This window comes from Pongo pygmaeus, chromosome 1 (genome assembly GCF_028885625.2).
Source record: "Pongo pygmaeus isolate AG05252 chromosome 1, NHGRI_mPonPyg2-v2.0_pri, whole genome shotgun sequence".
NCBI classification, from domain to species: Eukaryota; Metazoa; Chordata; class Mammalia; order Primates; family Hominidae; genus Pongo; species Pongo pygmaeus.
In genome coordinates, this window is record NC_072373.2 from 178,686,836 (window position 1) to 178,700,629 (window position 13,794).

The 13,794-nt window shown below is 36.4% G+C and overlaps 1 protein-coding gene across 16 annotated transcripts in view; it reads right to left on the reverse strand.

Moving 5' to 3' along the window:
- Positions 1-13,794, reverse strand: part of OSBPL9 (oxysterol binding protein like 9) — a 172,244-nt gene that overhangs the window by 21,361 nt on the left and 137,089 nt on the right. For 7 of the 16 annotated variants that reach the window (XM_054488088.1, XM_063656120.1, XM_063656155.1 and 4 more), the window contains 4 exons: positions 10,940-10,978; positions 6,509-6,599; positions 5,318-5,422; positions 1,317-1,476 (listed from right to left, as the gene is read on the reverse strand). In XM_054488088.1, the coding sequence (XP_054344063.1) occupies positions 1,317-1,476; positions 5,318-5,422; positions 6,509-6,599; positions 10,940-10,978 (395 nt within the window). The remainder of the gene's footprint in view (positions 1-1,316; positions 1,477-5,317; positions 5,423-6,508; positions 6,600-10,939; positions 10,979-13,794) is intronic. The other 9 variants (XM_054488116.1, XM_054488132.1, XM_063656157.1 and 6 more) reach the window with 3 other exon arrangements.

Sequence of the window (13,794 nt, forward strand, 5' to 3'; positions counted from 1 at the left end):
TCCCATCTCAGCCTCCCGAGTAGCTAGGACAACAGGCGTGTGCCACCACACTCAGCTAATTTTTGTATTTTTTTAGAGACAGGGTTTTACCATGTTGCCCAAGCTCCTGGGCTCAACTGATCCTCCCACCTCAGCCTCCCCGATTGCTGAGATTAGGGGCATAAGCCACCACACCTAGCTCCCTAAACTGTTTTTGTTGTTTGTTTGTAGACAGAGTCTTGCTCTGTCGCCCAGGCTAGAGTGCAGTGGTGTGATCTCAGCTCACTGCAACCTCCGCCTCCCAGGTTCAGGCGATTCTCCTGCCTCAGACTCCTGAGTAGCTGGAATTTATAGGCATGCACCACCAACCCTGGCTAATTTTTTTTTTTTTTTTTTTTTTTTTTATTTTTAGTAGAGACAGGGTTTCACCATGTTGGTCAGGCTGATCTCGAACTCCTGACCTCGTGATCTGCCAGCCTCAGCCTCCCAAAGTGCTGGGATTACAGGCGTGAGCCACCACACCTGGCCTCCCTAAACGTTTTTAAATAAAATTAGTGCCTTAAAGCCAGTGCAGAGAGACAGATTTGACGTGGACTTCCGTTTCCCTGTAAGTAGACTTGCAATAAAAAGCTTTTCTTTCCTCAAAAACCTGGGACTTAGTAATGGCTTCTAGCGCATTGGGCAGCAAGCCCCTTTTGCTCCATAACACTGTAGGAAATAAATTTCTGTTGTTTATAAGCTACCTAGATTACTGTATTTTGTTATGGCAGCTTAAAGGGACTAAGATACCATACCATGTATTCCATTAGATTATAAATGTCTGCCTATTCCCCCAAAAGTTCCCTGTGGGCAGGGCCTGGATCTTTGTAATCTTGATATCAACCTAGCACAGTGCCTGGCTGATAGGTGTTGAATATTTCCACTCTAATTAAAAAAAGAAAAAAGTAATAGAAACCTCTTATTTGTATAATGCTTCATAGCTTATTCACTCTCATTGGACCCTCTCCTACTGTTGGTACTGTAGAAATGGCCAGGGTTCAACTAATAACACTGGCATATCACTATAGGTGATGCTATTTATTCCATTTGGAGTAACTTAGGACTAAAATCAAAACTCTCACAGAACTGGCTTTGCTCAATAAGCCGACTAAAAACAAGTTGTCCATACAACTATTATATATCAATAAAAAACTTCTTCTATTAAAAAGGTTGCCCTTTTAATTTTCCCAAATAATAACTGATGACGCAAGTCTGTCATTAACACTAGTCTCAAAATCAAATTAGATTTTTAAAAATCAGGAGAATCATTTAAATACATATTCTGTTCATCTACTTACTCTATTAAGCGCTTTGGGGATGAGCCACTTTGATGGAATTCATCAGCATCATAAAATTCATCTTCACTGCTGGAGTAAGAGAACTCTGGGACTGTATTTGGAGACAAGTTCACATGGCTTGGAGAAGTGAGACTGCTACTCGGTGGTGAATGGCCACTGCCTAGGAAGTTAAAAGGGTTTTAGAGAAAAATGTTGGTGATAGAGAAGAAACTAGGGAGATGGAGTCAAAGCAGACTTTTCTAAAATCAAAAAAGAGTTTGGTTAAGTTTGTAAAAGTTGCTACACTATTTATAAAGAAAACCAACATTTAAACTCCACACAGAAAATGGCAAATCATGATATAAAATGAGGACACAGCCTTTTAAATAAATGAAACAAAAAGCTATGTCCTCATTCTATAATTAAAGATTATCACTAATACTAGGAAGAGGGCCCTTTTGATTATATGAGTTGTGGAGTTGCAAGTCCAACAACAGATACGATTACCAACGGGATGCCAGGGCTCTTATTTTACACTGCAGATCCAGATACCTAAAAATGCAGCAGTGAGCCACTAGCAATGCAAAATGGAAAGAATATTAAGACCACATAAACATTAAAATATTGCAGGATATCACATTCCTATCATTCAATATTTTTTGGCAATCACATGGAAAATACACACACCATCCAAACTCCTCTCTTCTTTTCCACCTAAGTCAGGGGCTCAGAGGTGGAGATAAAAATAGAGGACTACGATGAGAAGAATGCAGAAAATGAAAAGATTCAGAAGAACATTTTTCTATTCCTAAACAGTCTAACTAAAGAAATGGAAATTAATGAAGACCCAGAGAAAGAAGCCTGCCATCTAATCTCTGAGATGATCATCTGGTACCTCGTCTAGTAGTAAACCAAGAACAAAAAAGTATCAAACCAACCGACAAATGGAGTATTAAGATCAATTTAACTTATTGAGCATTTAAGGGCTGTCAGGCAATTTATACTAATCTACAGATGTCTGGTGAAGACTAAAGTTTATTAAGACACTGATGGCAATCTGAAAGCCAGGGCCACAGTTCTGGAAGAAATTGAAGACAGCAATAAAAATGAATCCAGGCTAGGCACAATGGCTCATGCCTGTAATTCCAGCACTTTGGGAAGACCAGATGGGAGGACTGCTTGAGGCCAAGAGTTCAAGACCAGCCTGTGCAACAAAGTGAGAGCCCCATCTCTTAAATAAATAAATAAATTAGCTGGGATGGTGGCATGTGCCTGTGGTCTCAGCTACACAAGAGGCTGGAGCAGGATCACTTGATCTGAGGAGGTCGAGGCTGCAGTGAGTTGTGTTTGTGCCATTGCATTCCAGCCTGGGTAAACAGAGTGAGACCTTGTCTCAAAAAAAAAAAAAGAATCCAGAGTCACTTACGGATTTTTTGCCCACTCCTATATTTATGGTTCAATAGTTGTGAAAAAGAGCACATCAGTTTGCCCCATTTAGTCATCATATTCACAAAGGTATTTTAAAAAGATAACACAAAAAGTTTAACCCCTAAAACGTAATGCTTATTTTGGAAATTCCAAAGGTAGCTCACCTTATTAGTAAATAACTTCACATTCTTTTTATTACCCAACAGAAAAAGTAAGAGAGAAAAGCAGCTTTTTCTTATTGGAATAAAAAAAAATTGACCAAGAATTGCAAATGATTAAGTAGCATGCAAATATTCCAGGTGATCACACAAGTGAAACTGTATCTAAGAAGAAAAGTTTGAGTGGGAACTGCAAACAAAAGATCTGAGATTTACTTAGGAGAGCAAACATTTTCTTATTCCTTTATTTCTTTTTTGTATTAACAAGAGAAGTGGAGAAAATGAAGTTAGGATGAAAAATCAAATAAGATATAAAACACAGAAATTTAATTTTAAATTTTTCTTTAAATCTACTCTAAAGTATTAGATTTTTGAAATATCTTCAACTGAAATAGTTTTCAGAAGATTATCTTCTGGAAATAATTTTTACTAAAATTAATGTACATAAGAAGAGCTTCTCACTTTCTCAAAGTCTGTTGCTAGTTTTATGTATTTCCAAACAGAAAAATTTTGGAATTTTGGTTGTTTCAAAATTCCGACATAAAAACACGAACAACAAACAGGTACTATTTTTTAAATGAAGAAGAGGTGACACAGCACAGGAAATACAGAAGTCAGCCAAAGTATTTCAATTTCATTATTCCAATTGCTTATCAGCCTTTTCCCAAGAGCTTCAAGTAAGGGAGCTATTTTTTTTCTTTCAAAATTCAAAGGCAACTGCCCATGCTGTTAAATAGTAAAGATCAAAGTAATAGCATCAGTACTTTCACTAATTTGAATTTTTAAAATCACAGGGTAATTATTCATCATTACATAGGAAAAATCCTACCGGGAAAAAAATCTGAGGATGAACAAAAGGGGCTGATCTCCCACTTCTTCAAGAGTGGTTTTGGTTTTGGTTTCCAGGTTTAACAGTGTGAAAAGTGCTAGATGCTTCCTTGAGTTTGGTTCTACAAGTTATTCAACATACATTTAATTAATTTTAAAACAAGATAAATCTAGTATCTAACACTGATAGTATCCCTGTAAAATAGAGAAAAAATAAAGACCATAAGCCTAAACGAATTAAGAAAATGCAGGCTGGGCATGGTGGCTCACACCTGTAATCCCAGCACTTTGGGAGGTGGAGGTGGACAGATCACCTGAGGTGAGGAGTTCGAGACCAGCCTGGCCAACACAGTGAAATGCCGTCTCTACTAAAAATACAAAAATTAGTGGGGCATGGTGGCGCACGCCTTTAATCCCAGCTACTCAGGAGGCTGAGGCAGGAGAATCACCTCAACCCAGGAAGTGGAGGGTGCAGTGAGTCGAGATGGTGCCACTGGACTCCAGCCTGGGCGACAAAGTGAGACTCCATCTCAAAAACAAAAAAACAAAACGTTTAAACAAACAAAAATAAAATGCAAATTAAAATGAAGTATCTTTTTTCTCACTATAAAACTGGCAAAAAGGTGAAAGATAGATGTTTTCTAAAAAAATACACATATGCCAAAGGTGCTGTACAAGGATATCACCAAAGTATTGCTTATAGCAGAAGAACACTGGAAAAAACTTAAATGTCCATCAGTGGAAAAAACAAGCAATACCTGCCCAGGCAGCTGTAAAAAGAATGCTTTTAGACCTAATTTTACAAACATGGAAAGGGCTCTAAGTGTTCTTTGTTAAAGGAAAAACGCAAGTCACAGAAACACATAACCTAACTTAGGTTTAAACAAAAACAATAAAAATACACAACGTAAGTGTATATGCACATACATGTATGCAAATTACTGGGGGGAGAGTAAAGAGGACTTTCAGTTTTCTGTGCACTTCTGTGTCAGCTTCATAATAAGAAAGTATGCAAGTCTATCTAGCTGGAGTAAATTTTTCAAAAAGTCAACACAGATCACCAAATAAATGTTAAGGTAACAAACAAACAAAACTCTGTACTATTTTATTTAAATTATTCCAGGCATGGTGCCTCATGCCTGTATAATCCCAGCACACTGGGAGGCTGAGGCAGGAAGACTGCTTGAGCCCAAGAGTTTGAGACCAGCCTGAGCAACATAGGGAGACTCCTCTCTACAAAAATTTAAAAATCAGCCAAGTGTGGTGTGTGTGCCTGTGGTCCCAGCTACTTGGGAGCCTGAGGCCTGGGAGGTCAAAACTAGAGTGAGCCCTGATCATACCACTGCACTCCAGCCTGAATGACAGAGTGAGACCCTGTCTCAAAAATAAAAATTTTAAAAATTTAAAAATAAGTAACACTTAATTACTAAAGCTTCTCTTTCAAACATAAAGCTAACCACTTCATATATGGAACTGTAATAACTAAGATATCTCCAACAGAAAATATACAACACATTTCTTCAACTTTCCCCTTCATCAGAGGTCATAAACAAACCTCAAATGTTAATAAAGAGTTATGAGACATAAAGAAATTATGCAAATCTGTACCTGTACTATTTGGTGTAGGAGTCTGATGATGTCCCAAGGTAGCCAACACAGGTCCAACTGGTAGGGAAGATGGACGCTGCTCTGACTTACACAACTGAACAGGTTCTAGGAGATTTGAACGTATAAAATAAAGTACAGAAACAGCCAGACACACATTCTATTGACTGTAATTGTCTGGGATTCAAAATCCTAAAGGCCAGTAATTTTTGAAACTTTATTTCATTAAGTCTAGTTCCATGATATTCCTTCCTTTTGACTTCCTAGCCTCTTAAACTCAACGATGACAGGCTACAGAGTACTAAGATACCAGGCAGGATATCAAAAGACCAGCCACAGTAGGCCAATACTGCAGTATAACTACGCTGTAAAACCAACAAATGCTTCTGATGATAATGTGTTTCTGAGCCTCAAACCACATAAAATCTGAAGTGGAGTACAGTACCTCCTCCTCTTTAGCCCCGAGAGGTAGTTTAAGCTAATTCACTTAAGAAATAAAAACTCACAAAAGGATTTCACATACTTGCTAGTACTTTTAAAAAGAGTTTTCCCTTTTACAGTACAATTTCTGACTTCACTATGCCATCATTGAGAACATAGAAATGTCGGATATAACAAAAGGGCAAAGGAATCAGTCAGTGTAGCTAGGTATTGGCCCTGAGCCCTTCTTTGCCAGTTTTAAAAAAATTGCATTTATTGCTCTATACAAAAAAAAAAAAAAAAAAACCAGATGTCGTGTGATCAGTAGGCATCATAAATTTCCTTCTTCACTTTCTCATTATCTTAAAATCTACCATGAACATACCATTTGTATTGTTCAGAGCTACACAGAATACCCCAAAAGAGAACATCCCTGGATTATCCAGAATAAGGTACAGTAATTTTTCCTCGCTAGCCATGAATTCTGAGTCATAGAATTCTGTCCTACCAGTGAATCCAAATCTTAGTAACCACATTTGTTTTCTATCTCACTTTGAATACCAAAACCACTTTCATCACACTTCAGTAAAGCCCCAATATCAAAACATTATCATCTTTTTCCAGTTCACTTTCAGCTGTATTATTTTTTGAGTCCTTTTATTTATTAAAAACAAGGAAAACCAAAAATAAACAGTAATAGCTAAGACTGCTATGACAGCCGCACAAATTATTTTTTTCTCATCAATGAATCTAAGAAACATTTTCCCAAATTACCTGGAGGTAACACAGTCTGGGAAGGCATTGTGCTGATCACAGGTTCCAAAGGACTAGGTTGATATATTGCATCTACGGGATTAATAGTACTCTAAAATAAAGAAACACAATATGGTTATTTTTAATTAAATGCTCTTCTCATGCTAACCTCCCAAATGCCCACATTTATGACTGCAAAATCCTGAGGGTAGCTATATAGATATGTTGATCAAAATGAAAAGAGGAAATGAAACACCTTTTCTATACAGAAGTGTAAGAGTTTCTTAAAGCATAGTAAGGAAAGAAAATGAATGAATCTCTGTCACAGAAGAAGGTAAAGCTAAATGGAAAAACTGAGGAGTTATAAAATGGTGTGGGGAGATTTCAGGAAGTCAAAACCACCTCTCAATTCAATTCGGTGCTTCTCAATTTCTTAATTCACCACAAATATTGTTTCTCTGTTTTTTTCACTTCTGGTGAGTTACACCAAATGTCCAACTAATGTACCTGCACCACTAGGATCTCATCTTTCCATCCCATACTGCTATCACACAGTACAGTCACTCTTCAGGTATCCAAGGGGGACTGGTTCCAAGCACCCCCTGAGGATACCAAAATCCACAGATACTCAAGTCCCTGATAAGATATGGTATAATATTTGTATACAACCTACACATACGCTCCCATATAAGTTAAATCATCTCTAAATTACTTATGACACCTAATATTATGTAAGTATTATATAAATCACCATTATACTGTATTGTTTAGGAAATAATGACAAGGAAAACAGTATATACATATTCAGTAAAGAGGTATTTTTTTTTCCTCAAATATTTTTAATCCACGGTTGGTTGAATCCACAGATGCACAAGGCCGACTGTGTGTCTAGTTTTATGGTCCCTAAAGAGAAAGAGATGTATCTCCTAATTGGGGAGTGTAGAGAAGAGGGCTTGCTTTCTGAGGATTAAGAAGAGAGGGAGAAAAAAATTCAGACATGTAGTTAATTTTAGAGGGGAGAAAAGTCTAGGATTCTCTGATTCTAAGTCAAGAAATTATTCTGACAGCATGAAGGCATTTGAAAAAGAAAACTCCATAACTTATGATAGGGCGGCGAAGGGGGGGTGTGGGTGTGTACATGTTAAACCAAAGTCTTTGCCACAGCAAAGTTTACATTTACCATTTAGAAGACTAAACTGGGCAAACCCAAGAAATAAAAATGTAAGTTCTTTACCTTTAATTGATCTGGAAAACTGAACTTCACATTTATATTAAGTAGTGCTTATAACAGAAGATACTAAAACAGAAATATAAGGGAAATACTTTGCCAATAAGTAAGCCCAAAAAAGCAGTTGTAAAAACTTAAAATTACCTAATAATAGAAACTGAGGTAATGGTAATGTTTTTGTAGCATTCTCATGTAATATCTAAGTTAAAATTTTTTTTTTCCAGGCCATGTGAAAACAAACAAACATACATTGTGTTCAGGACTGCTAACGAAAAAAAATTTAAAACCAAAAAAACCCAACCCTCTTTCTGCATGAATATCTAAAACTCATTAAATAAGGTCTTTTCAATCAAGTGACTTGAACACAGGAATTCTGATTCCTGTCACTACAATAGTTTATCTGCCATAAATACTTTAACTGAAAAATGAAGGACACTTAGAGAAAACACCCCCAAAACAATCAGTAATAATTAAAAAAAAAATAAGAAAATGAACTGGGGAATGTTTTGAAGCACTGAGAAAAGCAAAGAAACAGAGACTTGGAGTTTTTAATAGCTTAGCATCTTTAAGTCTCTTATCCTCTATAGGCCTTAGTTTCCCGGTCTGCAAAATAAAGAGTCCGTATTTACATGGGTACTAAGGGCTTTCTGGTTATTACTTTGATTCTATTTTCAGATACCAGACCAAGCCATAATAACTAAACAAGTATCTCAACAAACGTGGAGTTGTTCTTAAAATAAATTCCTTGTTTACACAGCGCTTTTCTTGAAAATAACTCCAAATGCTTTACAAAGACAAAATTCCACCATTAACGCTTTGATATATAGCAGTGAGAATATGTCACACCTCCTTACCCCTCCCACTGAAGGGAATAAGAAATAAAATAACTTTGGAACAAGGGACCAGAATTCTCTTTTTGATGTAATCTTTTATTTTCCAGATGAAACGTTCTTACAATTAGGCTGGTCAACCAAAGAAAACACTTAAAAACTTTCTGTACTGTTAAACAAAAATTATGGGAGGCCACTGTTTTAGATTGAGCTCTTGTACTAGGGCCCAACAGATCAGACCAAACCAAAATGGAGTCACTCTTGCTAAATGCCGTATCACTAAACTCTAAGGAAGCAAGTGGATCCCAAAATAGACCAGTTTTTTTTTTCTGAAAATAGGAGATTCCAGTCTACCCGAATCAGTGTAATACGGAAATGCTCTGTTTTAACCCTTAAAAGTAATCTGATGTTAACCAATCAGCATTTTTTCCTGTTACAGTTCTCACCTTACAAAACCCACTGCTTTGCCATTGCCCAGTGAGACCTCTCATTCTATTTTGTAGAATGGAGGCTGATCCGATTCATGCATCTTGAATAAAAACCAATTAGATCTATGATTAAATTTGCTGTAATTTTGTCTTTTGACAGCATGTATATTAAAAGTACTCAATCTTTTTGTTATTGTTGTTGTTTTTGATAGAAAAAATAACTATGCTACACTTATCCACAGTCCTTGGTCAGTCAACTTCAGGCTAAAATATGTCACATTACATTCTACAGCTTGCTTTAAAAATAAATGTGCAGAACTTGAGAAGCAAAAATACTGCTACTCAGCCCTAATCTGTTTTGACATTAATGAAACCCATGTAATACAATGTATTGCACATGCACATACATGTACGTATAGCTAACATTTATTGAATACTATGCGCTCCTTCTGTACCTTACAACAAACTTGTAAGGTAGAACTTTTCAGCTTTCTTTACAGGAAAAGAAATTAAGACTCAGAAAGGTTAAGTAATTTGCCAAGGTCACAGGTAGTGAGTGGTAAGGCTATTCTATTTGAACCCAGGCAGCCTGCCTCTAAGGCCTATTCCATGAATAGTTCCTCTATTTTTTCAAAACAAAAATTCTTAAGGAAAATATGCTCTAGTCCCTGGGCAAATGATTCAAAGATATTTTTCTAAAAGTTTAAATTTTCTATGAGTATAAACTTTCTAGATGTTTTTCATTGCAAATGATCAAGTGTTTTTGGTATGTTTTATAAAATCCTGCCTGTTTTATTTAACATAATATAACTAATTTGGCTTTGAGGGAAAAGAGATAAAAATAACAGCCAACATGGTTTTCCTTTGGAGTCTTTGGGGACCATAAAATGCTAGACAATACATTCAGTTCTTTCCTATGAGGCTAACAATCTTCGATAGTATCTCACGAAGAGATATTATTTCAGTTTGTATTACATTTATATCATATAATTGTATTATATCACCATGGATCATACTTTGAACTGACAAAAATTCTGATGTATTTAATTCAAATTCCAAACATGCTTATTTTACTTCTGCTTTCTTAAGAAATACGCAAACACAGATTTAACTTAAAACATTTTTTAAACCAAATATAAAGATAACATGCTCATCCTTTCAAGTACAATCAGGAGATGTTTTTGAAAATTTACAGAATGTTTTTCCAGATCTCAGACAAGCTGGCATTTGTAAAGTCTAGGACAAACAAAAAAGCTGCCTCCCGCTTAAGGAATACAGACCTGAGGTCACTCAGTTACCATAAAACTAGGGTAAGCACAAACCACAAACCTTCAAACTCTTTTATTTCCATCTGGGAAATACTAACAATACAATTTTCTTCTTTCTTTTTAGAGGGGAAGTTGAATATAAAGGAAAGGTAAAAAGATAAGAGAGAGGAAAGAGTAAGAAGATGGTTATAAGAGAAAGAATTCATGTTGTAAATTGTTCCAACAAAAATGCAGTACATACCACATTAACAATGATGGTAAACACACACACACAAACTAAAAATAAAAGATAATAGGAACCTATAAACATATTCAAATAGATTAAGGTGTGTTTCAATATTGTACTCCCCCCACCTCCACTTTCATCTGAGAAAAAAAGAAATTAGACAAGAAATATGGCACTGAGTTATGCATTATTTAATTGTAAAAGCTGAGTATTCATACCATGATTAACCCTTCAAGTTAATACATGCAAAGTGATTCAATCTGAACCCACACTTAGAAAAATTTTAAGATTGCCATTTCCCCTGCAAATGATTGCTGAAAGAAGGGAGCTTAAAGGAAACTGCAAGAGTCAACAACAAAAAGCAGTGAGTAGTTGGCATTGAAAAATGAGTAGTAATTCAGGCTTCTCCTGATATGACTGGTTATAATGCTCTGCAGAAGTAAAGGGAAACAAAAGATTAGATTAAACTTACTATCATTCCATCTGCGTGCTTCTCCGCATTACTCTGGTCCTTAAGGAAAAATGTTAAAAATATTAACTTCATTCTTACATTTAAGTAACTCCTTGTGTATTTCTCCTACAAGAAAGCTTATTTACCAGGTAAGTAATAATGTTAGAACATGATCTATCTGCCTCCACTAAGATTTTAATTCCATGTGTACATTCTTAGCCAAACACAATTCTAACTCTGGCTACACAACAATCAACACCAACAGCATGGCAATTATTTTTCTATATAGGGATTTAACTAAGTTCATCGTGGAAATATCCTGTAGAACTGTAGTCATGTTCAAAATTCCAGGCAAAAGTGATCTCTACATGGATGAACCTTTGAAAACATGATGCTAAGTGAAAGAAGCTAGTGACAAAAGACCACATATTGTAAGATTCAACTTACATGAAGAGTCAAGAATAGACAAATCTAGAGAGAGAAAGTAGATTAATAGTTGCCAAGGGTTGGATGGGGTGGGGGGTAGGAGGCTGTTGGAAGAGAAAGGGAGGCACTGACGCTCCTTAACTTACAATAGAGTTTACCTCCCAATAAACCCATCTTAAGTTGAAAATACTGTAAGTCAAAGATGCATTTAATTCATCTAACCTACCAAACAGCATAGCTTATCCTAACCTACCTTAAACGTGTTATAGAACACTTACATTAGCCTACAGTTGGGCAAAAACCATCTTGCAACACAGTACACAGTGCAGAGTCTCAGCTGGCTACTCTTGTGATTGCGTGGCGGACTGGGAGCTGTGGCTTGCTGCCACTGCCCAGTAAGCATAGTGAGAGAAGATCATACAGCATTATCAGTAGCCTGGGAAAAAACCAAAACTCAAAATTCAAAGTACAGTTTCTATTGAATGCATATTACTTTTTTGCCATCATGAAGTCGAAGAATCCTAAGTAAAACCATTGTTAAGTCAGGGACCATCTATATAGAAAATCTATATGGAAAATGATTGCTTAATAGGTATAGAGTTTCTTTTTGCAGTGATAAAAGTATGCTAAAATTAGATTATGGTGATGGTTGTACAATTTTGTAAATATAATAAAAACCATTGAAATAAACCATTTGTCTATTTATCTCTTTATTGGCCGTCTACCCTAAAGTACAATCTTGGTGAGGACTTTGCTTGTCTTACCACTTGTATTAATCTGCTTGGGCTGCCATAACAAAATACCATCGACTAGGTGGCTTAAAGAACATCCATGACTTTGAAGACTCGGTGCAAAAAGAGAAAGACTCATGCCTGTAATGCCAGCATTTTGGAAGGCCGAGGACGGAGAATCACTTGAAGCCAAGAGTTTGAGACCAGTCTGGGCAACAAAGCGAGACCCTGTCTCTACAAAAAATTTAAAAATTAGTCAGGCACAGTGGTGAGTACCTGTAGTCCCAGCTACTCAGGGGGCTGAGGCAGGAGGATCGCTTGAACCCAGGAGTTTGAGGTTGCAGTGAATTATTTATGATTGTGACACTGCACTCCATTCTGGGGTGACAGAGCAAGACACTATCTCTTAAAAAATGAGAGAGAGAGAAAGAAAGAAGAGAGAGGGAGAATATGAACTAACTCATTAGTAAATTTTTATACTGATTACATGTTGAAATAATATTTTTGGTATACTGGGTTACTAAAATACATTATTAAAATTAATCTCACTTGTTTCTTTTTACCTTTCAAAATGTTATAAGAAAATTTTAAATTACATTTATAGCTCTCATATTTTTATTGTATAGCACTGGTCTAGACTTAGGATATTCAACAGGAGCTGACAAAATTAAAGCCTCAAATTCTAAGTAATCAACAGTATTTACTTGCATCTATTTTATGCAAGACTATAAAAACTATATAAATCAAATTGATCTGTGTCTACCTTGAAAAATGTTAATAGTCTCTATCTTTGCCTGTAAGAAAAACCATTTAAAGTGCCTGATTTTAACTGTATTGAAATACTGTTTTACTGCATGATTTAACTGGTGAAAATCAACCAGAGTTTAAGTTTGTAGCAACTATACCTCATAACCAAAGCATGTCTAGCATAGCCTTTCTCTCAATTTCAGTGAAAATTAAACAATGCAAAAATAGTGTTCTAGTAAATCACAGTCAACCCCCTGGCACATGCCATTCTGACAGGCATTCTGAGTTGTGGTATGTGGTCACATCACCTGACTCTGATACTGGTTAAGTCGCCACCTGCAGGGGCCTCCTAGCTTATCTTCACTCTGTCCTGCCCTACTCCCCTTCTCTCCCCTTACCCCCCAGCTCCACTGCAGTCTCCCAGGAGAAGAACATCAGCTGTCTCCACCAAGGGTAAGGGGAAGGATGTCTTCTGAGATAACAAAGCCCACTTGAAAATTCCACTAACTAGGTGGTCTCAAAACTTTGTTGCACATTAAAACCACCCAGCGGTTTAAAATAATCCCAATAACCAGGTGATACCCCACACAACAGAATTATAACAGAATGTCTAGGGATGGGAGCCAGGAATCAGAACTGACTTCCAAATGACTCCAATGTGCAGTAAAGTTTGGGAACCAATACACTAATCATTTAGGCAGGAGAGAATCTACTGGGAATGGGAATTCAAATGAAAGAATCAAACCTGGAAGGAGCTTAAAATTAAAATTTTTACTTACAGCATGCCGCCTCTAAGAAGCTGATACTAATCAGCCCCAAACAAGAAAGGTATCAAATTAGCTATCTTCTCATATCACTGTGGGGTCTCAAATGGCATTATCTCCCTCAAAGTAGTTGATTCTGATATTTTATTAACCTGCCAGTGAACAACAGTCTGCCAAAGTGGCTATAACAATTTATATTTCCATCAGT